Below are 25,356 nucleotides of genomic sequence, written 5' to 3' on the forward strand. Positions count from 1 at the left end.
CCTTTTTGGTGTAAGTGTATCTCTGAAAATACACAGTTTTATTCAAACTTTCTGACAAAGTTCACTCCCTGACCCAGCACAGGAGGTGTTTTTTTTTCTCTTTGTGGTCCCAAGGGTTTGGGTTTGTTTTTGCGGTAACTTATACACTGTCACCGGTCAATGTCAATTTGATTTGTGACATATACCAGAATTGCATGGACTCGTGTCCACGAAATGTTTGCATCATTGTTTTCAGTGGGCGTTCAGTGGCTGTATAAAATTAGTAGCACTATACTGCTAACTGTTCAGTTCACAGTCTCTTTCCCAGCAAGTGTGCATTATCGAGTCGGCTGGTGAGAGGATTGTACAGTATGTGAAAATCAATAGCAATGAAGGAGAGTAAACATGTGCAGATGTTTGTAAGTGTGGCGGAGTACAGTTTAGCCTGAGATCTGGCCCATCCATCTCTGTATCAGCACATTAACTCAACACTCTCCTCAGAGGTGCTTTGCATCACGGCCTGCACCTCATTATGCTAGCACATGGGTCCACTTGAAAGAGACATACTTTAAATGCTCCCTGTCTAGACCCTCACAAAAGTTCTGCTCCAGCAGACACTTCATTATTCACTCCTAAATGAGTTTAGTGGTGATTTCCTCAGCTCTTTTGCAGCTTCTATTGCATGTGTTTTCTTGAAGACAAATTATGTATAATGAGATTGAATCTCTGCTAATAAATGTCTCGGGCATTGGTCCATGCTTCACAAATCGTTAATTCTTGTTATTATTTTAATTAAAAAAATGTTTTCATAATCTCTCATTTGCATGCAATATCTTCATTTACATTGAAACAACTCTGATGATGTAACTGTTTAGTCTGTTTAGGAAATATTATTAACCAGTTATCACTTTTCAAAATTCATACAAATCCAGTTGAATACAATCAAGTCATGGCCTGAATTATTTCTGGCAAAATATTATTTTATTTTATTTTTGATGTAATAGATTTTATTTTTGATTGTATAGACTTTACACTACTGTTAAAAAGTTTGGAGTAATTAAGACTGAGATAATTCTTTCCCCAAAAAAATTAATTAATAAAAAATACCAAACCTTTCGATTATATTGACCTATTACTTTTTCTGCACGTTATAGTATTTAAATCAGAATTTTGCATTGTTTTGTCTTCAAGCCACAGAAGCTGGTGGCTGTCTAGACCTTGCAGCTACAGCTTTCTCTTTACATAGTACATTCAACCCACCTATTTTACTCTTTCATTCACTCTCTCCTTTACCTCCATGTTAGACCTGCTGTAATACTGCACAACACAATCTTTCATTCAGCCTCCATCTATTCCTGTGCCATTACGATATCCTGCAATCTGCTTCCCCCAGCCCCCATTCATGGTCCAGTCAGGCCACTTCGGCATGCTGCACCGGTCCTCACTTCCATATTCCCGTCTCCAAACCACCAACAGACCTGATTACAGGAAGCCTATTTAGATATGATGTATTGTCAGCCGCGGGGAGGCTTTGAATCATTCTGTCACATTCGACTGTTTTTGTTGTTCTTTCCTTCGCCGATAGCTGCAGTCTGTTCTCCATCATGCTCCAGGATTGTTTTAACTGTTTTTTTTCTTGTCTTGCTCTTTAAGTAAACAGCCAGTCAATCACAGTACGGCGTGAGCGACTGTGCATCCAGGCGGTCATTGCGGCCGAGAGAGTCGAGGTTAATGCCGCCTCTCAATCAGTGAGTCGTTGAGCCCTGCTGTGTCTCACCGCATGAGGTCTGCTGTTATTAACCAATGTCAAACGCTTTTTAATGAAGTTATGGCTTATTATAAAAGTAAACATGACATTTTATAGAGTTGGTTGGGATGCAGCCTAGCTTTTCTTTCAATACTTGTTTCAGGCTTCATGTCAAAACCAAATACTGGATGAGCATTTGCATGTTCTCATAAAGCTGTAGATCCCACCTGCCATTGGATGTTGTATCAAGAGGCATCGATGTACAGTAGTGAGAGCTGCCCCTGTTCTCCAGTGGAAGAGGGCCAGGCTGGGCACAGCTTGTGTTCTGGGCTCCAGGGGTCTGGTTCTGTCTGGGCCCTTGGCCATCTGAATCCACTCCACTGCACTCAGAGGCTGCCCACAGTCTGTCCTCTCAGCTGTGGAGCTGATGGGAGCTGGGTGAAGTCCCTCAGGAAACGTCCAGGCTGCGGCCTACAGGGCAAACAGAAGGGAGGCCGGAAGAGAGAGCGAGGCTGTTATACTTCAGTTTTTTTTCTTTCACCCCCTCGTCTTCAGCAGGACAATTAACTGAGGGCCAGAGGACTCCAGTCCTCGATTGCTATTTTTTGCTGCTCCTCCTCTGTTCTGTTTGAGATTTGATGCTTCAGGCAAAAGAAAGGCGGTCAGTTTATCAAAAGAGAGTGAGAGATTGGGAAAGCGCATGTGAAGAGTGAACAACCGATAGAGAGACTCTTGGGTATCTTATGTCACATACCCAAATCATTTTATTATAGTATTTGAGGTATTTGAGTAAGATCTTGGCCTCTTTTCAGACTTCCTTCAAATGTGAAATACATTATATTTAACTTGTGTTTCTTTGTCTTTCTCATTGTAAGTTTTGATAGTTGTTAAAAAAATGCTAAAGTTAAATGATGGACAACATAGATCCCCATTGCTTATTTTAATCAAGCAGTTATCACCAAAGTGAGAGAAAATAACAGATATTTTGACCTTATTTGGCACGTTTGTTCATGTCATAATTTCTAAATAATTTGATACATGTTAGGTTAATTTTTAAAAAAGCACCAAATAAAAAACAATATAAAATGGCCCCAAATTTTATTTGAATACTTTAAAATGTATACATTTTAAACCAAGCATTCATTTTAAAATATGATATCACACTTTTCAAAGACAAAAGTTTCAAAATGACTGTTTGTTACGAGATAATTCATAAAAACAGTGGGTGTACAGTTTATAACGAATATACAAAGTTAGTGGATTGATGAACTACATTCTAAACACTGAACTCTATTCTGATAGAAAAACCTGTTTGAACCTCTGTCAGTGCATCCATTAAATATCCCCTTGAAAAGTGATGCTAGAGAAAGTTTTAATTTTAAAAGTTAATGTTTGATGCTTGTTATGCAAAGCATTGAAATACATACATTTTTAAGCATAGCTTAAATGTCTAAATACTTTTGAGACCACTTTTCTGTATGCTGCATATCAAATATCGAGTATCTCTGCTGACATACTGTATATCTCTCTGTATATCTCTTAGTCTCTCAGTGAACCACAGAAGGGCTCTGTGTGAATGTGCCCCTGAGGGCTGGAGTTTAGCACCACAACAGATAAACACACAAACAAGCTCAGTGGGCCAGTGCTGGAGAAAGACCCATTGTCTCAGTGTAAAAGTCCCACTCAATCCAGGGAGGTTAGAAAAACATTGGACCAAGCACCATGTGGTCCACCCGTGCAGGATGTTTGGCCCTATCATGCAGATCGGGTTCCTTTTTCAATATTATCTTATTGCTTTGTCCTCAGCGAGCATTCGTGAAGCTGTCTGTGGGCCTCTGAGGAGTGGGAGGTGCCGCATTACAGAAATGAAAACTTTAATTGAATTATTTGCTCATAACGGAGGTCTATAGATTTGTTTTGCAGATTACTGGTGCTTATGTATACAAAACAGAAGAGGGAGTTGAATTCAGAATTATTTGTTATTGGAGTTTGTTTAAGGACACATCAAATTTAAAAAGGCGCCTTTTAGTTCTGTGTTGATCTTAATCTTGCTTATAGATGAAATGATCTGACTGCTTCTGGTTATCATTAGATCTGTACAAGTCTTTGTTAGCCATAGGTATAAATAATATTTTGCTGATTGTGTGTTTAAAGGAATAACTTGATTTTTTTAATAGCTTAATATATATGTGTTTACCATATAATGTTGATTGCAACAAATAATAATTTCATTATTATTATTCATTTTATATATATATAAAGCAGAAACGCGACAAATATAGGCAAATATAAATGTTCATTTATTTCTCTTTTTTTGTAAAGAAAAGGCCTTCCTACATATGGAAATAACTTTTTTCTAGTAATCTGTATTATGATGCCAATACTGTCTATTGAGCTGAGCTTGCTCTGAACCTGGATTATTTTGCCTCACACGCAAGCACAAAGTTACATTGCTGTTAAATTGTAACATTTGCAATGCAGTTGAATTTGTCACAAGCCTCATTGCTCACAACCAGTTTTTGAAGCTTTCCATGAAGGTTGTGCCATTGCACCGACTGCAAAAATAGACAGGATCCATTCACACAAACTGCTCAAGTGTTGTTTTATTCATAAAGTGGTGCCTTGTGGTTGCAAACTGCTAAAGCATAGTGGGAATTGATACAGATATTTTGGCAGCTAGTTAGGAAACATAATATTTGATACCTTAGCTATCATTTTATTGCTTTTTGCTTTTGTGTTTTTTGGAACCGTATTGAAGTCTGATGGAAATGACACTTATGTTTTATATACATTTCTTTGTAATGGTAATTGCAGATGGGTGTTGAATTTCCCTGCGGTAACATGGTTGAATTTTCTCTTTCCTGCAGCACTGAATGAACCCACTATTGACTACGGTTTCCAGCGGCTACAGAAGGTGATCCCTAGACACCCGGGCGACCCTGAGCGCTTACCTAAGGTCAGTTCTCTAATGTGATGTAACTATTGTGCTTGCTTTCTTTTAACGTTAACATGAAGTCAATATTGACCCTTTTTGCTTTCTTATTGTGAACAGTTCACTGCTTTAGTTCTTTCTAAAGAACTCATTTTTGTTTTCTTGTCATTTCAATTAGGTCATATAAGATACTGGATGTTAACCAATACCCAAATAACTATTTAGACACTGTTTGGCTCAAATTTGATAGGTAAAAGATTAAGAAATCACATCACATTAAAGAAGAAAAAATGGGTTTCAGTGCTGACTTCGATTTCTCTACTTCCCTTTTATTTTCAAAGAGCAATTACTAACATAAACACACGGGTCCTGATTTCCATTTACCACAGTAGCCTTAGCTGAAACATGGTCTAGTTATTTGAACCATTCATTACAGACTCCTTCAGTTCAGAGATTATATACTGTATATTCAATTCCATGCAGTTGTGTTTGGTATTCTCATGAAAGGAGCCCAGTTGTGGACCCAGTTGGGTGTTTATTTCTTTCTCCATGCACGCTTCTTAAGGAGAGGCAGGCCAAGTAAATGGATCCTTTGGGAGGGATAAATAAACATTACTTTATCTTGTTGTGCATGTCCTATACCCCAGAGCCCCGCTCCAGCAGCACCACTTAATAGTGTGAAAAAAAAGGAGTAATTATGGCTGGCTGGGCCTGCTCACGCTCAGGACTGACCTTGTGCTGTTAGCAGCCCTCTGTATCAAAGCTGGGCCATCAGTATTCACAAGCCACCTCCCAATCCATTACACCTTAAACACATCAAATTAGACCAGGGGGTCAGCGAATGTGGCGTCAAACCAAAGCCAATCTACAGGAATCAGGCAAATGTTGAATTGGTGGCCAAGCAGTTACAGTGAGCTGCTAATCTCATGTGACCTGCAGAGCAAAGCACTGTTATTTCAGTATAATTGACATACTATTATAGTTTTAGTATTGGGACCAGTTCTCACTATTAGCTATCTGTTTATTAGTGCTCATAAAGCACATATTCTGCATGAGCCTATTTTACATCCCTCATTCTTCCCAAAACCCAAACTTAACATCTACCTTACTAACTAGTAATAAGCAGCATATTAGGAGTTTATTTAGGCAAAGGTCCACAGTGACGGTTTGATATGCATGTGTATAATTTAAGTAATTATTTTAGTGTGACTTGCAACTTACCTTTTCTTTTTTTTTTAAATAATAAGCCTGGCACACACAGTGTTTTTTTTCTCCTTTTCATTGAGGCACAGTTTAGTGACTTGACAGAATGTTTGACAGGAAGTGATATCATAGTTGTGCCTTTGTGATGTCAACACTTAACATTTTGCAGGCGCACTAAACGGGTCATGGGTTACAGCACAGACTGGGTGTTGTGGGCGTCAGTATGGTATAATGTTACAATTCTTTATTATTATTATTACATTAAATATCATTTTATATTTATTATTATTATTTACATTTTATGTAAATAATAATGAAGTGATCAAAACTATCGAAGCTATTCATTTACCATACAGTTGGGGGAAAACTATTTTTTAAAACAAACTGAAAATTATATAGACACAATTTATATTTGACTAAAACAAAAAATGAAATGAAATAAAATCTATTAATTAATTAAGTCAAGTGTGTCTAAACTTTTGACTGGTAGTGTGGAATATTATTTCCTAATTGTTGTCTAGCTTGAGAAATAAATATGTCACACACAATTTCCATAAAATGTTCAACTTGATATTGGTTTTATCCAACATTCAGGCTTTCCCATATAGCAGCCCTTTTTCTCCTTTTGTCTGTCTATTTCTTCTTTCATTCTCTTCTCTCACTCCCTCACTCATCCCTTGTGTTAGTGTCCATTCCCCAGCTGGTGGGGAGAGGACAGATCTTCTGTCTCCTGTCAGTGGGGCTAAAGAGAGCAACAGTGTTTGATCTCAGTCCCTAATGAACCACATGGACATTGTCTGAATACCTTCCTCTGCAGTCCCACAGTCTGAACCCTGTGCTACCACACACACACACACACACACACACACAAATACTCGCAAACACACACTCACCCTCCATGCCGTACTGAAGCACTGTGCTGACCCACTAAAGGGCCCAGCAGACATATGTTGCTACTCTTCCCTCCTTACGCTGATAGGGACTATTACATTACTGGCTCATTGATGTCACTGATGAAGATATAAATATCCCCTTATAATGACAGATACATATATATACATGAAAATATAAATTGCTAGTCATTTGAAACTGCACATTGAAAGTTCCCACGGATATCTGCAAATGTCAGGATATTTTTTTTTTGCATTTTACAGTTGTTAATTCATACAAATGGTAGTTCATGTACATTCACAAAAAATATTTGTATTGCTTAAATTATTACATTGCTTAGAAATTGCATTTCTTTAATGTAAGCGGCATGAAAATATTGTTAAAGTTTAACATTCCATATGAATCAACTGATCAAAATATTTGCGAACCCTGTTTTTTTCTAGTCAGCAGAAAGAGGACAAGTTAAATGCGCCTCACAATGATTATTTTTCTCTGTCTGTCATATTGTTAAAGTCTGGTAATTTTCACTGAAACTGGGGCAGCATGTTGCTCACATATGCTCTCTGTGGTCTTAACCTTGGCTTGATTTGGACTCATTTTACTGGGCTGATGATGAAGCTGAATGCATTAGGTGGGTCATGGTCGGGGTCACTTGTCACATCTTTCCCACTGTTTTCAGCATAGGGGAGGTATCTGAATCCACTCGTGGCCACAATCCCCAGAGAGCTCGCTTAACGGATGCCCATATTTTTAACTGATTCTTTACCTTTTAATGAATAGGGTGGGATGGCCCACAAGTGAGCAGCCTCACTCTATTAGAGGTGCTGAATAAAACAGGTAGGCAAAACTACTCGGTGAGACAGCTTCAGGGTCAGGTAAGGGGGAAGTCCCTGAGGAAGCAGTTAGATGCTTGTTTGGTTATATTAGGATACTGAAGTATGTGCCCACTTTCTCAAAAACCCCACTTGAGAAACAAAATGACATATTAAGTCTTGTTTTCAGAGAAATCTAACCAAATTAATTGAGGTTCATGCTTAGAATAAGAAAAAAATCCAATCTGGTAAGAAAAATTTCCATCTTTATAAGAAAAAAAATGAAGCAATATAATTTTTTATCTTTATCCTATTTGCATTTTTGTTCTCTTTTCCATTTAAACCCTTACAAAATGTTGTTATATTCATCTAAATATAAACCTTAATGTCTTAAGTCATTTTGCTTCTCAGATAAATGTCTTACTGAAAGACAAAAATACAGTGTATTATGTGTATGTAATGCATTTTTTCATTAGAATTAAAAAAACAACTATCAAATGATTAATCGTGATTATTCGCATCCAAAATAACAATTTTAATAGTGTGTATTTGTGAGTGTTCATTTATATATATACATAATAAATATACATATACATATACATATATATATATATATATATATACTTTTTCACATTGGTCCTCTGGTCCTGATCTTTTTGAGGATTATGGGTAGTGTAGTTGAAATCACACTGACTTTTTATACCAGAAACATATGCTATCACTTAACAATCCCTAAGCTGCATTGTAAGTCTTTCCTGACAGATTTACATTTTTGTCTATGGAAAAAAATGAGTAGAACTGATGACTGTTGAATAAAGAATGACTTTCTACTCGCCATATTATGCACATGTCAAGAATAGAGCCAACACACAGGTATTCATTATATTCCAACTTAGTTAATGTTCATCTTCAGAGAACGAAGATCGCATTGAAAACAATAGCCTAATACTTTCAACAACACACAAACATGTACACCTTGATAGGTTGGCAGAGAGAGAGAGAGAGAGAGAGAGAACAAAAGGAACCGAGGTAAAAGAGATAGAGAGAGAGAGAGAGAGAGAGAGAGAGAGAGAGCAGGGTGATCCATCATGGTGAAGTCAGCTGTCCGGTGCTGCCTTCTCACAGGTCAGCCGATCGAAGGCACCACAGCCCTCACTTTATTACTGCTCGCCCAACAATAATTGAGTCACCACAAGGGGGAAGAGGCAGCCAAGGCTGCATGAGGAAAGAGGGTGTAGAGGTAGTGAACATGGGAAGGGTAAATGAGAAATAATTTCTCGGTGTACCTATACATGTCCAGCCAGTTGTCGAGACAAGGCTGGTGTTAGCAAATGGATTTTACTCTGATTTCCTCAAGTACTTGAGGCTGTACGCATCTCTCCCTCTCTGTCTTCCCCTCCCTATTTCTGTCCCTCCTCCTCTCGTTCGAACACTCTCAGCGAGATATTAACAGCGTCGGCTACTGCGCCCAGCCACTCATTTCAGCACTATTGATTTTGCCCTTTATTGAGGCAATAACAGTTTGTTGACGGCACTTCTCTAAACTGCTGGACTCAATCACAGGTGAGGGCCAAGTGTGGAACACGGCAGGTTAACTTGTTTCTCTCAGTCCTTGAACAAGCGTGCTACTATGTTATCCAGCCCAGCAAATTTATTACACAGCAATAGTTCAACAAGATATTTTTTTTTTTTGTGGAAGAAAAATTAATTAACACATCTAAAGTATCTAATAACTATATTCCTGCATGTGTGGTTCCACTGATAGTAAAATAAGGCCCACAATGACCAAGTGAATGGAACAAGAGACCCTTGACTGCCTAAATGTTGTTTAAAACAGTGCTGCATTGCATTATATTGTATATAAGTGTGAGTATTTGTAATACATTATTTCATGTTTTAAATGAATGTTTAAGTAAACCGATTAATATACTTTATTGCAAATATTTAGAGTAGATTTTATATACTGTAGCCTTTTCATGTATTGTATAGAGAATCATTTAAAGAGAAACTAATAATTGAACAGTTGAAACTGCATCCCACAATGCACCTGGCCCATATTCAGCACATCTAGGCTGCTGCCTTCTTTGGTCTCTCTCCATCTCTTCTGTCAGCGTTGTTTCCCACATTTTCCCTGTCACTTCACATACACCTGATCCCCCTTGGTTGCCTCCACAGGGTCCAGAATTCAATCTGTGCTTCCAGGAAAAATCTCCTGCTTCTGGGTAACACTGCAGTGTGCTCTTTATACATTGCCGGGAAATCCATAAGGCCGCTATAAAATATCTGAATATGGATCTAGTTAAACTAAACCTGCACCGTTTTATCTAGACCAGCATTGCAAATCTCAAAACAAGTAAAGACAACTGTGGCGAACCTTTTCTTTAAAAATAGTATCCGTTATATAAGCACAAATTTTTGGTGGCTGCACTCCGCTGTCGTACTGTGCAGATGTGGACAGACAGGTTATTATTGACTTTCGGAGAGTAACCTTTGAGGCCCGGAGAGAATATGAATTATGCAATGAAGTCACATTAGTTAAAGAGCACAGTGACTGATATTTATGACGGGCAGATATTGATGGAAGGAAGATACGGGGGGAGGAGGGAGAGATCGGAGGGAGACTAGGGATATTTGATTTTGCATTAAATAAACTCAGTGGATAAGCCTCCATGTTAAGCAATACTTTGGACAGAACGAGCAAACTCAAATCTGCGGAAGTCAAAGAAGTGTGCATCAGCTGTGTTCAAACTCATGTAACGGACATTCTGCTCTAATTCACACGTGATTCACCACGTCTATGCAATACGCTGGCCACATTCCCTCAATGCACTCTTGCATAAATCACAGTTTACCTCACGCAAAGGTAATTAACATATGTACCTTGAAAACTTGCTAAACTAAATTGGTAACTGTCATACACTATACCAACTCAAACCATATTTTTGATTAACCACTGCACTCTTAGGTTGCCAGTTACTAGCGCTGTCATAGGGCTGTCATACATTTATGATTACTACGGTAAAGGCACTTTACTATCAGATTAAAACCTGACACGTTGTTCTGGGAACCGTCACAGTTGTATTGACTCATGGTTGGAGTATCTTATCTCTTACATCAGCGACAAATGGCGTGTTTGAAACTGAAGATTAGATTATTGTCAGGATAGGGAAAGGCTCACTATATGATAGCCCTCATTCATCAAAATGGATTACAGCCTTGGTGGGTATAAACAGCATGACATTACACACCAGTGTGGTCACAGTTTGAGCCAAGCATTTACAGTTATTGAAAACAGATAGAGGCATATGAGTTTGTGTGGTTAGCTTGCACAGATTATATGTACATCCCACTTGGATTGGGTTTGAGTTTGGTGCAACGTATATAGTTACTGCAATTATTCTGTGATAGAAATTAGTTTTTGAACGCTTGCAATAAGGCTGTCAATTTAACTTTAACAATATTAATGATTAATAATATTGATAATCTGTATTCATATTTTATATTTATAAATAGTTAATTGCCAAAATGAAAAATGTAGTTAGTTTTCCTACCACAGTTTTCAAAATGTATGTTCATACTATTCAAATCTACTACAGTGCAATGTCTTTAAATAATCTTTAGCAGCGTTTGCCCTAAATTTGCATATCATGTAATTAATTTAATTAAAATTTTTAATCATTTGACAGCCATTGTTTCCTGTAGACCGAAAGACATAAAAATGATACGTATTTTGTGACTGCACAGCAGCGAGTGTGAGGGACCTCAGTTAAGCTAATAAAACCAGAACCTCCAGAAGACCAGCAGTCCATGAGGTCAGGGAAGCAGAGCAGGAAGTATGACATCATCACTGCACTCCGTTCCGCATGAGCGACGCCGGTGACCCCGTTGGTATTACTGCTCTAATAGAACATTAGGAGATGATAAAATTGCAAATGAACAAGCACAGGAATAAATTTGTCATGTTTTTACAGGCCTGGCTTCCTTGTAAATGTGCAGACGCCATAGCCTTAACATTCCAGATGTGACCCGGGCCTTATTTCATTTTTTCAGCAGTCCCCTTCCTAATGAATGTATATCATATTACCAGCCACCATAATTTACACACAGGAACAGATTCAATGTCCGGCGCGCATTAATGTGGAGGCTGGCCCTAACGCTGCTGCGCTGTGGGCTATTTGATATTATATTCTTTCGAAAACACTACGCCTGGGGTTGTTTGCTTGCACACATTCGCATTTATACGTGCTTATGTATTACTATGAATGTATATATACGTCTCAGCTTTCACGTTGATGGAAAACAAGGCTGCAAAGCAGCTGTCAGGGTGCTAAAGACACTCCGAATGGGTCGAAGCAGAGATCGGGCCCTCGTAGCTCAAAGGAGCGGAGAAGGGGGGAGGACTAAGCATGGGTTATGATGGCTCTGACTGATAGACAGCTATACAGACACGCAGATTCGAGATCAGGTTTCTTTCCTGTTTACCGCTCCTGGCTCCCTGCTCAGCCCTTACTGGAAGCCCTGCTACTCGCCCAGGAAATGGGCTCTGCTTCCAGACACAGGGCCACCACACACAGCCTGTGCTAATAGCATTTATTTGTTTATCTGGACAAACTTTTGGCCCCTTCCTTATTGGATTTGCCCTCTCAACAGATCTCTCCCCCACCCCCCAATATCGTAATGACAGGAGATCGATAGGTAAGGACGAGACCTCCTAACAAATGCGAGCCAGTGCGAAAGAGAGAGAAGTAGAGGAGAGAGGTGTACTGGATAAATGACACAGTGCCGGTGCAGCAGGGGACCAAGCCATGGACTAATGCTTCCCATCCCTTATGTTCTCCACCATCCCGCCAGGAAGAGGGTAAAGGAGAAGAGAGCCCTTCGGAGTCACACATCCATACTAAAGCACCACTTTAGGCCTCCCCAGGCTCCCGCGCTTCTCTCAATCACCCAGCCCAAGCCCGGGCGAGCGGAGACGGGCGCCTCCCCCTCGAAGCACCCCTAACGAGGGGTTAACGCAGTGCCAGAGCTCCCATTATTGAGTGAATTTAGCACCTTGGACAGCGCACTAAAAATCTTTATTGCTTTGCTGACCCCCTCGTCATGTTCGTGTCTGTGTGTTGCATCTGGGGCCGCTGGGGGGAGGCGAAGGGGACTGATTGAAAGGCAATATGTCGGCTGGCAGGCAGGCACACATGCTCGGGGGCTTGTTCGCAGCGAGGGTTACACGCCGAGGGTGAGAACAATTTTCTGGTTGTCGCACTGCGAGCTTATTTCCTCAGCACCGGCACATTAACTTTTAAAAAGGGTTCCACTGGAGCTTCAGGGTTTAAAAAAAATGAAGAGGAGAAGAGGCCTTGGAAGAAAGGAAATGAATACACAGTGTAAAGAACACAGTAAATAAATGTTTAATGTGTGAAAAGGATGGTAATAAATAGGTTTTCGGTTATGAAAGTGGAAGTCGATTACCTGGAAGGAAAATAGCTGTACTGTAGCTCTTGCCTCCCGCTGAGCAGTCGTTTGCATGTACTAACATGCATGTATTTGCTTTAAATGTGTTTGTATTCATGTATTATACATGGAAATGGTGGCAGTATTGTTGGTTGGAAGAGCTAGTTGAGGTACGGGGCTGTTAAGGTGATTTCTGAGACGTGAACCATCTAAAATTGGTAGGGGAGTTGTGGTCAAGGAATCAGCTAGCAATTCAAAGGTCGCATGTTCAAACCCTGTCAGGGGCGATCTATGAACTGAAGAGCTACGTTAGCATTTTGCCCTTTAGAAAAGCACTTAACCTGATATTGTTCCAAGGGGACTGATCATGTAGTAATTGTACTGTAGGTTTGTTTGTGCCTGTCGAGTGTCATGTAACCAAATAAACTAGAAAGACCAAAGGCAATGGGTTTGGTTAATAAATAAAAGAATTATGATAAATAATTCTTTTTTTAAAAAACCTTCTCTATGTAAATGTTCCTAAAATGCTTAATTTCACAAAATAATGGCATATGATATTAAGACTTGTTTTTAGAATATGTATTTTTTTCTACCATTTTAGCTAAAGCAAAACATTTCATGTTTGCTGTTTATAGGAGGTGATTCTAAAGAGGGCAGCAGACCTGGTGGAAGCTCTGTATGGGATGCCACACAATAATCAGGTGAGATTCAATTGAACACAATAAAACTTTAAACCACAAACACTCATAGCATAGAGACGCATGTTTTTGTGCATAAAATCTGTTTAGCTGTATTTTTATGTCGAAATTAATGTCGAAATTGATTTGGGACTAAAGTGTATAGTAAATTTACCAAAAAGCATTTTATAATTTTTAGAAGTGCATAGTTTGTGAAAAATACTTTTAATTATTAGATATTGAAAAATGCTACAAAAATATAAAATAAAAATAGATCAAATAAAAAATGATTTAGAAAAGTAAGATCCTCTCAGGGAAGAGTATATTTGCATAAGAAAGTGCAAAATGTATAATTAGTAAAAGAGACACATTGTGTTATAGGATCAGTGTAAATAATGCCATGTTCCACATTTAAATGATTTCATTGAGCAGCACAGTTAAGCATTTGTTCTAAGTTAAGGCCATTTTAGAGCTTTAAGACTACAGAATTGTTCTCTAATATTCCCTAACATATTCCCACAACATAAATCCCCCAATGTAATTCCTCTAGAGCTCTCTCTCTCATTGGTTTGAAGGACCACAAGGGCATCTTCAATGTTAGATCAGTTATGAACTGCGAGTGAGGGCATATGCTCATCGATTGCAGAGCTGAGCATGAGTGCAGTGATGCTGAATTATTTAGGCTGGGCAGTGGATGGAGCATGACTCCAGTCATCAACCCACTCAAAGAGCTCTCTCTCAGGATCCCTATCCCCCAACCTCCACACGGCCCTGTCGTCTTTATGAGGGTAAATTATGAGACATTAATTTTCCATCAAAATGTGCAGCCCCCCTTCCCCAGCCCCCAAAACGAGTGTTTTCCTCTAGCTGGGCTGACTTATCAGATAAACACATCTTTAATGGTTCGACTTCTAGATTTTGTTATTTTAATGTTAAGAAAATATTGACTCTCTTATTCACTGATATTCATATGATCTTATTTGACCAAGGTGTATTTTATCTGGCAGCTCATAGGTTGCCTGTGCATAGACATGTTCATTTAAATTATTAAAGGTACTGTTTTCACTTTTATTTTTTGATTCTTTATTCATTTACATTTTTAATTGGCTTTTCATTGGGTTATAGTCATTTCTTTATTTAATCAAACCATTATGAATGATTATTTAAAGACAGTTTTTATCAGGCATTTGACTTAATAATTTTATTTTAATCTTCGTTCCATTTCTGTGTTGATCCTGACAGGAGATCATTCTGAAAAGAGCAGCAGATATCGCAGAGGCGCTCTACAACGTCCCACGTGGACACAACCAGCTGCCAGGTCTGGCCAACAGCTCAGTCCACGCGGGCATGATGGGAGTCAACTCCTTCCACAGCCAGCTCGCTGTCAATGTCTCTGAGTCCGCACAAGGAGCCAATCAGGGTGAGCAGAAATGCTTATATCATGTCAATCTCTCTTTTATGTAAGAGTGATTCTGTACTGTCTCAGTAAAGTATGCCAGATCACGGTATTCAGTAGTCTGCTGCGTCCGTCAAACCTTAGGCAAGTGGGTGAAAACTAGCGAGATAGACAGCATGCAGACAGATACAAGCGTTCAGCAATGCTCCCTGAACCTCCAGGCTCCTTTACCTCAGCATTCCTTGGCCTCTGTGACAGTGAATGATTTGTGTTAAGTCAGCAGTAATGTATCAGTCGTCTGATGAAAGGGAGAATGAATAGTAAGCAGAGCAGAGATGAGCGCTGCCTTTGTACCAGTCAGCGGGGACTCCTGGAGCGAGAACTTCCTGCTGCTTTCACCCATGTCAGCGTTTAATGTCCTGATGTATATTTATAGTCCATATCCTCCTCCTGTCCTATCTGCCTCCGTATGGCACTGACACGCAGATCTTTTTTTAAGAAATAGTTCAACCAAAAATGAGATTTCTGTCATCATTCATTTATCTACATGGTATTCCAGATGTGTATAACTTTATTCCTAATGTGTAACAAAAAAGGAGAAGTTTATAATAATGCTCAAGGTGCTCTTTTCCCGACCTCTCATAAAAATATGTACTTCTGTGCACATTTTGTGCAACACCATTTTTATGTGCCTTACTGCACATTTCGCCACAGTTTCGAAGAGAAATGCCCGATGACTGGTGCTAAAACACAGTTTCAATATGTGAACCCTGGCATATTTTATTACGTTGATATAGGTATGTATTGCGGTTCAAAATTTTTATATCCGTGCACTGTTAAAGCTCTATCATGTTGGAAATGTGCCCTAGACCGAATCTAACTCTAAACCTACAGTGTTAACAAATACAAACTGATATAAAATGCATTTGTTGATGCAACCATGCCCTTTTAACTTTTAGCTTTCACACAGATTTGAACTGTTTTGTTGAACCGTAGTTACACTGGATTCAAACCAGTGCACTTCACCTCTCAAGTATGTCTCTGTAGTCTGTGAGCTACCAAACAAACCTACTGTCTATAAAAACACATAGATATGAAGCTGGATATGTGATGCTAACAATCAGAGCCTCACTTTTCAAATATCCCAGCATATCAATATTGTTTTGAAGTAATTGCACCAAAATAGCTTTATTAATCGAATCTCTGTAAATTTGCGTGAAAAAAATGGGGCAGAGTTTAATGTCCTCTAGTGTTCATTTCTTTTGGAAACTGCAGTGATATGTACTTGTTGAGTGATATGTACTAAAAAGTGCACCAAGGTAGGTTTATGGTCAATGATGACCAGCACCTGATTCTAAATATATTCTTTCTAGTCTTTCTTTCCTGTTTCTTTTTCTCATTATATGTATGTGTTTTAGGGTTCAGTCGAAACACGAGCAGCGTATCCCCTCACGGTTACGTACCCAGCACAACACCCCAGCAGAGTAGCTACAGTACCGTCTCTACCAGTATGAATGGATACGGAAACACAGGCATGACCACGCTGGGAGGGTCACCCAACTTCCTCAATGGCTCTGCTGCCAACTCTCCTTATGCCAGTGAGTACTGATCCTCACTATGCCTGTTTTTCTTTCTTTTTAATATTTTTGCATCCATTGCAAATTCAGGACAATGACCTAAAGATTTAGAGTGTTACAAATATTTCTATTTCAAGTAAATGCTGTTCTTTTGAACTTCCCATTCATCAGATAATCCTCAACAACTGTGATAATTGAAAGAAAATGTTTCTTGAGCACCAAATCAGCATATTAGAATGATTTCTGAAGGATCATGTGACACTGAAGACCGGAGTTATGATGCTGAAAATTCAGTTTGGTAATCACAGGAATAATATGCATTTTACATTATATCAAAATGTAAAGCAGTTGTTTTGAAATGTGACAGTATTTCACAATATTACTGTATTTTTACTGTATTTTTGATCAAATAAATGCAGCCTTTGTGAACATAAGATGCTTCTTCTTGCTGACCCCAAACGTTTGAACTATAATTGCATTCTAAACATAAACTGTAGTAACAGTAATGCATCTTTTACACTCATATATTTCATATTTCACATATCATATTTCTCCTAGACCACCAAGAGGAGCCTCTTCCAAAAAATTAGGTGCCCCTTGGCTAGAGGCATAAGTTAGATCAGCAGTCATAGCTATTATTATTATTATGTGTGTGTGCGTGTCTTTAAGTGCAGAAATCAAATCCTAGCCACTCTTTTCTTCAGTCAAGATCAGACGCTGTCTATAATGCTTAGCCATTCGTATAACACCAATCTTCTCACGCGGCTTCTAAATTAAAGCGTCTTAATTAAATCAATAAACTAATTGCAGGAGAAGCAATTCAACTTCGGTACTTTGATTCCGTGATGTTAACAAGTATTTTAACAGGCTCACTGACTCCACACTGACACTTTCAATCAATGCAAGAGAGCAGGCTTTGTGGGCTCCAATTTTCATTAATTGATTAGTTAGGCCTTCATAAATGGATTATGACACTATCAGGAGAATTTACTTGGGAAAGTGCCATAAAATTTAAGCGCAGAATAATAACAACAATAAAGGTAGAACAGGATATAAGAGAGCAGCTGAAATACGGCAGGAGTAATTGTAAAATCGTTGAGGGGGAAAATGCTCTTAGGGTATTAATAGACAAAAGGAGAGGCGGTAGAGATGAGACAGGGGAGGGACCTGCGCTAATGTTGTTCTGAGAGGAGCAGCCTTCGCATATATGTGGATCCAGTCAAGGAATACGCTGTACATACATATATATATACATATAAAAAAATTCTAATAGGCTGAATTATAAGAGTATTTGTCTGTACTATCAGAGGCATAGATCTATAAGGAATGCTGTGATCCATCCTAAACCCTTTCCCCTCTCTCGTTCATTCCTGTCCCGTCCCGTCCCAGTTGTTCCTTCCAGTCCCACCATGGCCTCCTCCACCAGTCTTCCCTCCAACTGCAGCAGTTCCTCAGGCATCTTCTCTTTCTCTCCGGCCAACATGGTGTCTGCAGTCAAGCAGAAGAGCGCTTTTGCTCCCGTCGTGCGGCCCCAGGCCTCACCGCCCCCCACCTGCACCAGTGCCAATGGAAACGGCCTCCAAGGTGAGTGGAAGAGCAGAATATAAAGCTTCACCTGTATAGGTATATATTCACACACACACCCCTCCCCCCCCTTCAAAAATGTTGGGTAAGCTGTTTTCACGAACCAAGGCTGTATTAAATTGATCAAAAATACAGTAAAAGTATAATATTGTGAAATACCTTTCTATTTTAATATGTTTTTACATCATTTATTCCTGTGATGGCAAAGTGGAATTTTAGCATCATTACTCAAGGGTCATAAAATGCTTCAGTAATCACTTTAATATGTTGATTTGCTGCTCAAGATACTACTATTGTCATTAATGTTCAAAATGTCGTGCTGTGTAATATTTTGATGAAAATAGTAATCCTTTTTTTTTAAGATTCTTTAAAGAATAGAAAAATGAAAAGAACAGTGTTCATTTAAAATAGAAATCTTTTGCAAAAATGTAAAAGCCTGTACTGTCACTTTTGATCAATAATGTGTCCTCTTTTTTTTTTTTTGAAGTGCTAAGTTCTTAAAATAAAAATCTTACTGACCCCAAACTTTTAAATGATAATGTGTGTGTGTGTGCGTGTGTGTGTGTGTGTGTTTATATATAGTTTCTATATTCTTTTTATATGGATTTTGCTGTGCAGTGTTTTTCTAAGTGTCCTGTTATAAGGGAGCTGCCTCCAAAATTACAAAAAGTTAATTATGCTGCCTTCGAAGGCACCTAGTTTTTGCAGACTTTTTTGTCAATGCAGAGCACTGTTTATATGATGCAAGGAATCTGCGCCAATGTAAAGTTTTCCAAATAGTCACTTTTGAGGTTCCCTTCCTGTTATGTAGGCATCTGTCTATGTAGGAATTTGGCAGTGATGCAACTCACTTGTTTTGAAACTGAGCTGAAGTGTCTGATCTACAGCCTTCTAACACTTAGACAGCTGTCAGTTTGTCCTAACTTGTGGTAATCTGTTTTTATATTTGCTTCTCTGACCCAATTCCTCTTTTTGTACTTAAAAAATAACTCTCTTTTTCTCTGTTTCCATCATCTTCCTTCCCCTTCCCCTGCTTTCTCGCTCTGCTTCCAGTAGATCAATCTTTTGTGGACTCTAGCAAGTACTCCACCGCCAGCTCCCTGCAGGGACTGGCCTTCTCCTGAAGTATGTTACACCTGTCTCACACTCTTTCTTCATCATCCTCTCTTTCTATCCATTAAGCCATCCATCAGCATGACTGTCAGAGCATCCTCTCCCTTCATCCTCCTTCGTTCTCCTCACTTCTACTCGGTCACCGGGGGCCCGTTGCGCATGTCGAAGAGCATGTGTTTCATTTCCTGCCTGACTTCCTGTTTCCTGTGTCGAGTTCTCCTTAGAGGACACACTTGTTTGTGTTCGCCTGTGTTTGTCACTTAACTAAGTCGGTTAACATCCACTAATATAAAAATGTAAAGGGTGAATGTCACAGGAAAAAATATATGGATGATATTTATACACCAAAATATTAAGATAATATGCATTGCGACATTATTTTCATGATTTACCCATTTTGTATGGAAAAATCTCATTATCATTACTTTACAATAAAGAAATCCTGGACATTTTGTTTGATTAAAATATACAAACAAATTAAATAAAAAATGTAATAAATATGTAATGTATACTAACAATCGCAAACAATTACAGAAGAACAAAATTTGCTCACGAAAATGACACAGTGTGAACAAAATGTTAATGGTCCTAAAATTAGGTTTTATTTTTCATCCTGATTATATTATGAATACTATTATTATTATTATTATTATTATTATTATTATCATTATTTCTTGTAGCTTCAGTTAAGGTAAAAATGCCTGGGAAATTTCAGCCAAATAGTAGAAGTCTACATGCAGCCGGTTGTGTGACATCTATAAAGACACATGTTCACTATTATCTGAAACAAAGCCGTAATCAACTTCCTCTGATTTATGACAATTACACTGTGCAGCATTTGGCCCTGGGTGTTGATCTGAAATATCTAGACATCCACAGTGAGACAGTATTAAAGTAATTGAGCGTTTGAGGCAGACATCTCTTATCTGCGAGCGTGGAGTGCTTCCTCTCCGCATGTTGATATGCACTCAGCGCTCTGACCCAATGACCGATTGTCGGTCACCACTCATTTTTTTTTCCCATTCCAAATGAGGCAGAGACACTCAGGAAATAACCCAGGAATTAGAGATGAGGGACCAGCGAGAGGAAATCAATAGGAAACCAATATGTTACATGAAAAATCTGGTGCGGTGATGTGGCCTGCTGAAAGTGGGGAGCGATGGAGAGAGAAACCCAGCACAGTGCTCATGGGACTTCCTTCCTTTTGGCCAATAATGAATAGAAGTGATACTAATGTTTGACTGAACATTGTTTAATGTTTGAGAGCAAAAAATATTTATCTAAGCTCAAGCTTTTTTTGTTTAAGTGTTGGCAAGGAAGTTAATTTGGGTCAGACTATGTATACACTGCATGCACTTTTTATTAGCATAGCTGTTTGTTTGTAATTTGTCTCGTAAAAATGATGTCCGCATAAATGTGCATCGGTCCCCATAGGCACATGAAGTAAACACTCAGTCGCTCATCGAAACACAGGCGAAACGCTACTCGGTCAAATAAAAACTGCTTTAAATGACCTGTTTTTATTCAAGTCAAATATATTATTTCATATGACTGGATTATACCGTATTACACCAATGGAAGTCATTTTTAAGAGTAAAAATAGCTCCAGCTACATGCATACACTGAGTTTGTCCTCTACGCTCTTCATGTAAATGCAAAATCCCTCCGACTGTAAGAATATCCTGACCGTCTCCTCCGAACCCGTGGAGCTTTGTCCTCATGGGAGAGAAGCATTAGCTAATGCGTTGCGAAGCCGTCCTATAGTGTTATCACTAATTGGATTGATGAATTGTTCGTATAATGGCTCCCTGATGGGGAGACTGATATACAGCCTGTAAAGCAAGTCACTATTTATCCTGACAATGACTCCAATTAAACACGAACGACCTGCAACCTTAGGTGGATCATACGGAATAAAGATTATCCTCACCCACTCGCAGGGAATTGTACATCCTTCTGATTAATGTACAGCTTCGGTGTGATCGAAAGCACTGAGAGTTATGGGATATACCACTGCGTTCGTTTAGTCTCTCCATCCCTCCTTCAGTTGATTGAAGCCGTATTTTACCATTTTGTTTGGATGTTATCCATGAGCGTTTTTAGTTAACCCTTACGTTTCCATGCACAATACTTAAAGCCCCATTCACAACAAGCACGATAAAGATAATGATAATGATACAGTTCTAATAAATGTGAGTGCACGCCACAGCTGTAACGATAAAGGCACAGACAAATGATATCATTGGAATCACTTTCAGATGAATGGTTGACAGCCAATCAGAATCAAACACAGGCTGGCGTAGACGCTAATGCTGTTACCTTCATAGTTATTGTTCTTGTTGTGAACAGGGCTTTAGTTAGCTCATCAGGGTTAAAATTACTTATTAAAAGTAAAACTATTTAAACACACACACAATAAAGAAAATGTGACTTTTTTTGGCAACTAAAGGAAATGGCTAACTTCAAATAAAACTATAACGAAAAATGAAATAAAAATACATTCCAAAAGATATAAATAGCACTAAAATAACACCAAAGTGTGATTTTCAGACTTACCCGTATAAGAGGAAGTCAGCACAAAATAATACAATAGGCCTGTTTCTCTCTTTGTGCGAGGTTGACTGTGACACACAAAAATTATTCATTCATATCATGTGACTACAACATGCTTTCCAGATGCTTTTATTTTATTTATGTTGCATGACAGAACCAAACAATCCCATGTCTCACTCTCCTTCTCTTTCTCTCTCTTTCTCTCTTCTTATGACTGTAGCGATCCCAGGGATGATTGTTCCTCCAATGTAGGGGTTCCTGGGCCGCTGAAGAGGCACATTCGATTTCAGCTCTCACCAGCGAATCTACGCTCTGAGCTGAAGGCAATTTCTGGTGGAGGAGACATGAAAACTGAACTTTTAAAACTCAGGCCTTTTGACAAAGGAATCTCATTTTATGGGAAGAAAGTGTTTGTTTGCTTTTGTTTTTAAGCTAATTTCTGGACTGCTCCAGCGAAGGACTTCACCCCCCGTGTATTGCCCATGCAGAAGGGAGAGACGGATCTCCTTTACATTTTGTTCGTGGGCTTTTTTGATGAATTTAATGATCACATGCCTTTTTTACAGACTGTATCACACAAACATGACACTTTAGGAGCGGGTGCATCCGTAATGTTTCTGAGAGCAGCGACGGGCAACAGCACAGATCTCTGTTAATACTGACCAGTTTTTATATAAACAGACACATTAGTACAAAATCCAAATGATTTTAACGGCCAACTGTGTGAACACAGAAAAGGAGAGGGGGAAGGGTTTTTTTGTCCCAGAGAGAAGCCAACAAATAGTTTGCCATAATGTTGTTTGTTTTCATACAAAATGAAATTGTAGCGCCATACTCACTTCCCTATTGTTTTTTTGATTTTTTTTTAAGCATAGAGTCATGCAAAGCATCTGGGTACCAGCCGGTTTGAATGGCTACGATGTAGGAAAGTTATTTAAGAGTTATTAAATGCTGTCATGCTGTAATGTTTCAATGTCCAGATCCATCCTCGAAGAGAAGAAAAAGTGACCCAATTTCTACAACAAAACAGTATTTATGTTCTTGCAAATATTTGCTGCTAAATAGAGCAGAGATATGCAGTAAACAGATGAACTGAAGGAAAAAGACCTCGGTTGCCATGCCATTTAAATTTAAGAAAAAAAACTTTTGAATTTCATGTGTGCTCAAAGAATGTGCTGATTTGTTTTTCTTTTTTTTTTTTGCTTTTGTTTTTGCTTTGTCTATGAAAAAAATGAAACTGTGATATATACATTTTAATGTGTTTGATTTGCTGTGTTTGCTAGTGAAGGATATAGGTTAAATGAAGTATAAGAAGAATACTATTTCAGAGCCGACTGTTAAAGCGACCCATTTTTCCTTTTTGTGTGTTTCTTTGGCTTGTTTTGGGGGACATGACTTGAATTAGCAAAGTATTTTCATGTTTAGACAGCACTGTATGAAGAATGCTTTCCAAATGTGTCAAACGCCCAACATACAGCAGTTTGATTGGCTCACTTTGGTAGTCGTCTATTTTTGTACATATACTTTCTGTTGCCAAAGTCTTTGTTTTATTTGTATTTATCTCAGAATGGCTTAAGGCAGCTCATAATAACACTGACGATCATTGCATAAGTTACAGGAAATCTCACACAAACTTCAGCAAACAAAAATCATGGATTCTGGACAAAAAGAGGGGAGTCTCTGTAAAATATCCATATAAATAATGTATGTATATCCAGATTTTGTATATTGCTTTTCTCCCCAAATTCACTTTGATTGTGGAAGGTTTTTTCGTGATTGTTTGTCCATCTTGTTCGCTTTCATCACCGGCATTGTCTTTATTGTTAATGTTTTTGTTTGAATTTAGGTCCATGTTTTGTATCATGTCAAGCTTCCATTTTTTTTTTTTTTATCGTAAAAAAGCCATTGTCTATTTTTGTATAATTTGTAAGTTAAAAAGCAATTGTTTTCCTTTTGGAATTTTTTAATGTATGGCAAAAAAGTAGCATCTCACAGCATTTAGTTATGTAGATTTTTTAAAAAATGATATATATAAATATATGATGAATATATAAATCTATATCTTTTCTTTGAGGCTTACAGAACCTGTACTATTGTAATAATATGCATGGGCCCTTCTCTGAGAGTGATGGTTTTATTTTGCGTGTCAAGCCTAGAAGGACGTTTCTGATAAAGTTTCAATCTACGTTCTTTTTCGTCTTTTTTTTTCCTCTTTTATTTATCTGATTATTTATGCCTGCTTTTAAATCATTCTCTCTCTCTCTCTCTCTCTCTCTCTCTCTCTCTCTCTCTCTCTCTCTCTCTCACGTATATCAGTACCAGCAGTATAGATGCCTTAACAATGCAAACCCATAAGCGTACAATCACTTGTACAGACTTCACAACCACCACTACCAGTAACAGTAGCCACAGTGTTCCTTAAGGGATTTCTTTCCGAATAAAAGCACAAATTGGTCTGTTTTACCTAAAGCGATGGAGGGTTAAATTAATTATTTGTCCTTTTTCTGTTGTTTGTATTACGAAAGATAATGAGAAGGAACCTGAAGGATTATAAAGAGAGACTATATGATTTATATTTTATGTGTTGCTAGTGCCATGGGTTGCACTTTCTCGTTAATTTAAAGCAAAAGGCTGCCTTTTTTCATTATGTCTGCTGCGTTCACGAGAGGGGGAGAAGCTCAAAGCCATATTCTACAGTGTCAGTGTTCGCTCTGAGGGGACGTTCACTTTAGCTGGAGGTGCATGTGAACCTGCATGTTTTGGGTCGTGCCATAGCACTTTGTAAGGTACCGTTGATGAATTTCTCACCCTGAGCAAAGTGACTCCATATCAGAGCACAACGCCTTTGCCCTCAGAGCTGAGGTTCTGACTCTCAGTCTATAACGCTGTGACTCGAGTCTAATTCTACTGTGGGCCCTCGATGATCGCTCTTCGGCGCTCTTTCATGAATGGTTTAAGTGCTGTCTTCTGTAATGTGTGTCTGCGATCTGCCACCTAACAGAAAACTGGCTTTTAATATGCTGATGTGTGAGGACTTTTTTGTCAGAAATGACTGACGATAGACCATTCATGATGTTTTTGTTTTTTTTTCATATGTGGCTTTGTTAGCGGCTCCATCGCAGTGAATAAGATGGACTCCTTTTAAAATGACAAGCATTTGACAGGACACAAGACTCGAACCAAAAAGCTGGTCTCCTTTTTTTCCTGCCTCCTATTCTTGTGTTTGTTTGTTTTATTATTTTTTCTTTTTGACTGGATACACACTGAACCGTTCTATTGATAGGAAAACTCAAGACAAAAACTACTGTATAGATTGTTATCATTTTTGATGAAAGCTGTAAAATAACTTTTCAAAGTTCACAATATTAAATTAAAGTTACTTCTTGTCTGTGATTTTTTTTTTCCGGAGTGTCTTTTGTCTTCCTTGAGCCTTTCTGCTAGAAG

General features: G+C 38.5%; 1 protein-coding gene across 7 annotated transcripts in view; it reads left to right on the forward strand.

Annotated features, from left to right (window-relative positions):
• The window catches only part of ebf1a (EBF transcription factor 1a), a 114,457-nt gene extending 90,355 nt beyond the window's left edge, over nt 1–24,102 (forward strand). The window contains exons 11-17 of one of the 7 annotated variants that reach the window (XM_043257894.1): nt 4,594–4,682; nt 13,648–13,713; nt 14,932–15,109; nt 16,504–16,683; nt 18,052–18,246; nt 19,300–19,371; nt 22,133–24,102. In XM_043257894.1, the coding sequence (XP_043113829.1) occupies nt 4,594–4,682; nt 13,648–13,713; nt 14,932–15,109; nt 16,504–16,683; nt 18,052–18,246; nt 19,300–19,370 (779 nt within the window). In that variant the 3' untranslated portion in view covers nt 19,371; nt 22,133–24,102. Of the gene's footprint in view, nt 1–4,593; nt 4,683–13,647; nt 13,714–14,931; nt 15,110–16,503; nt 16,684–16,833; nt 16,976–18,051; nt 18,247–19,299; nt 19,372–22,132 lie in introns of those variants that run through there. The other 6 variants (XM_043257895.1, XM_043257897.1, XM_043257898.1 and 3 more) reach the window with 6 other exon arrangements.
• Nucleotides 24,103–25,356: the final 1,254 nt, after the last annotated feature.

This window comes from Puntigrus tetrazona, chromosome 14 (assembly GCF_018831695.1).
Source record: "Puntigrus tetrazona isolate hp1 chromosome 14, ASM1883169v1, whole genome shotgun sequence".
Lineage (NCBI taxonomy): Eukaryota > Metazoa > Chordata > Actinopteri > Cypriniformes > Cyprinidae > Puntigrus > Puntigrus tetrazona.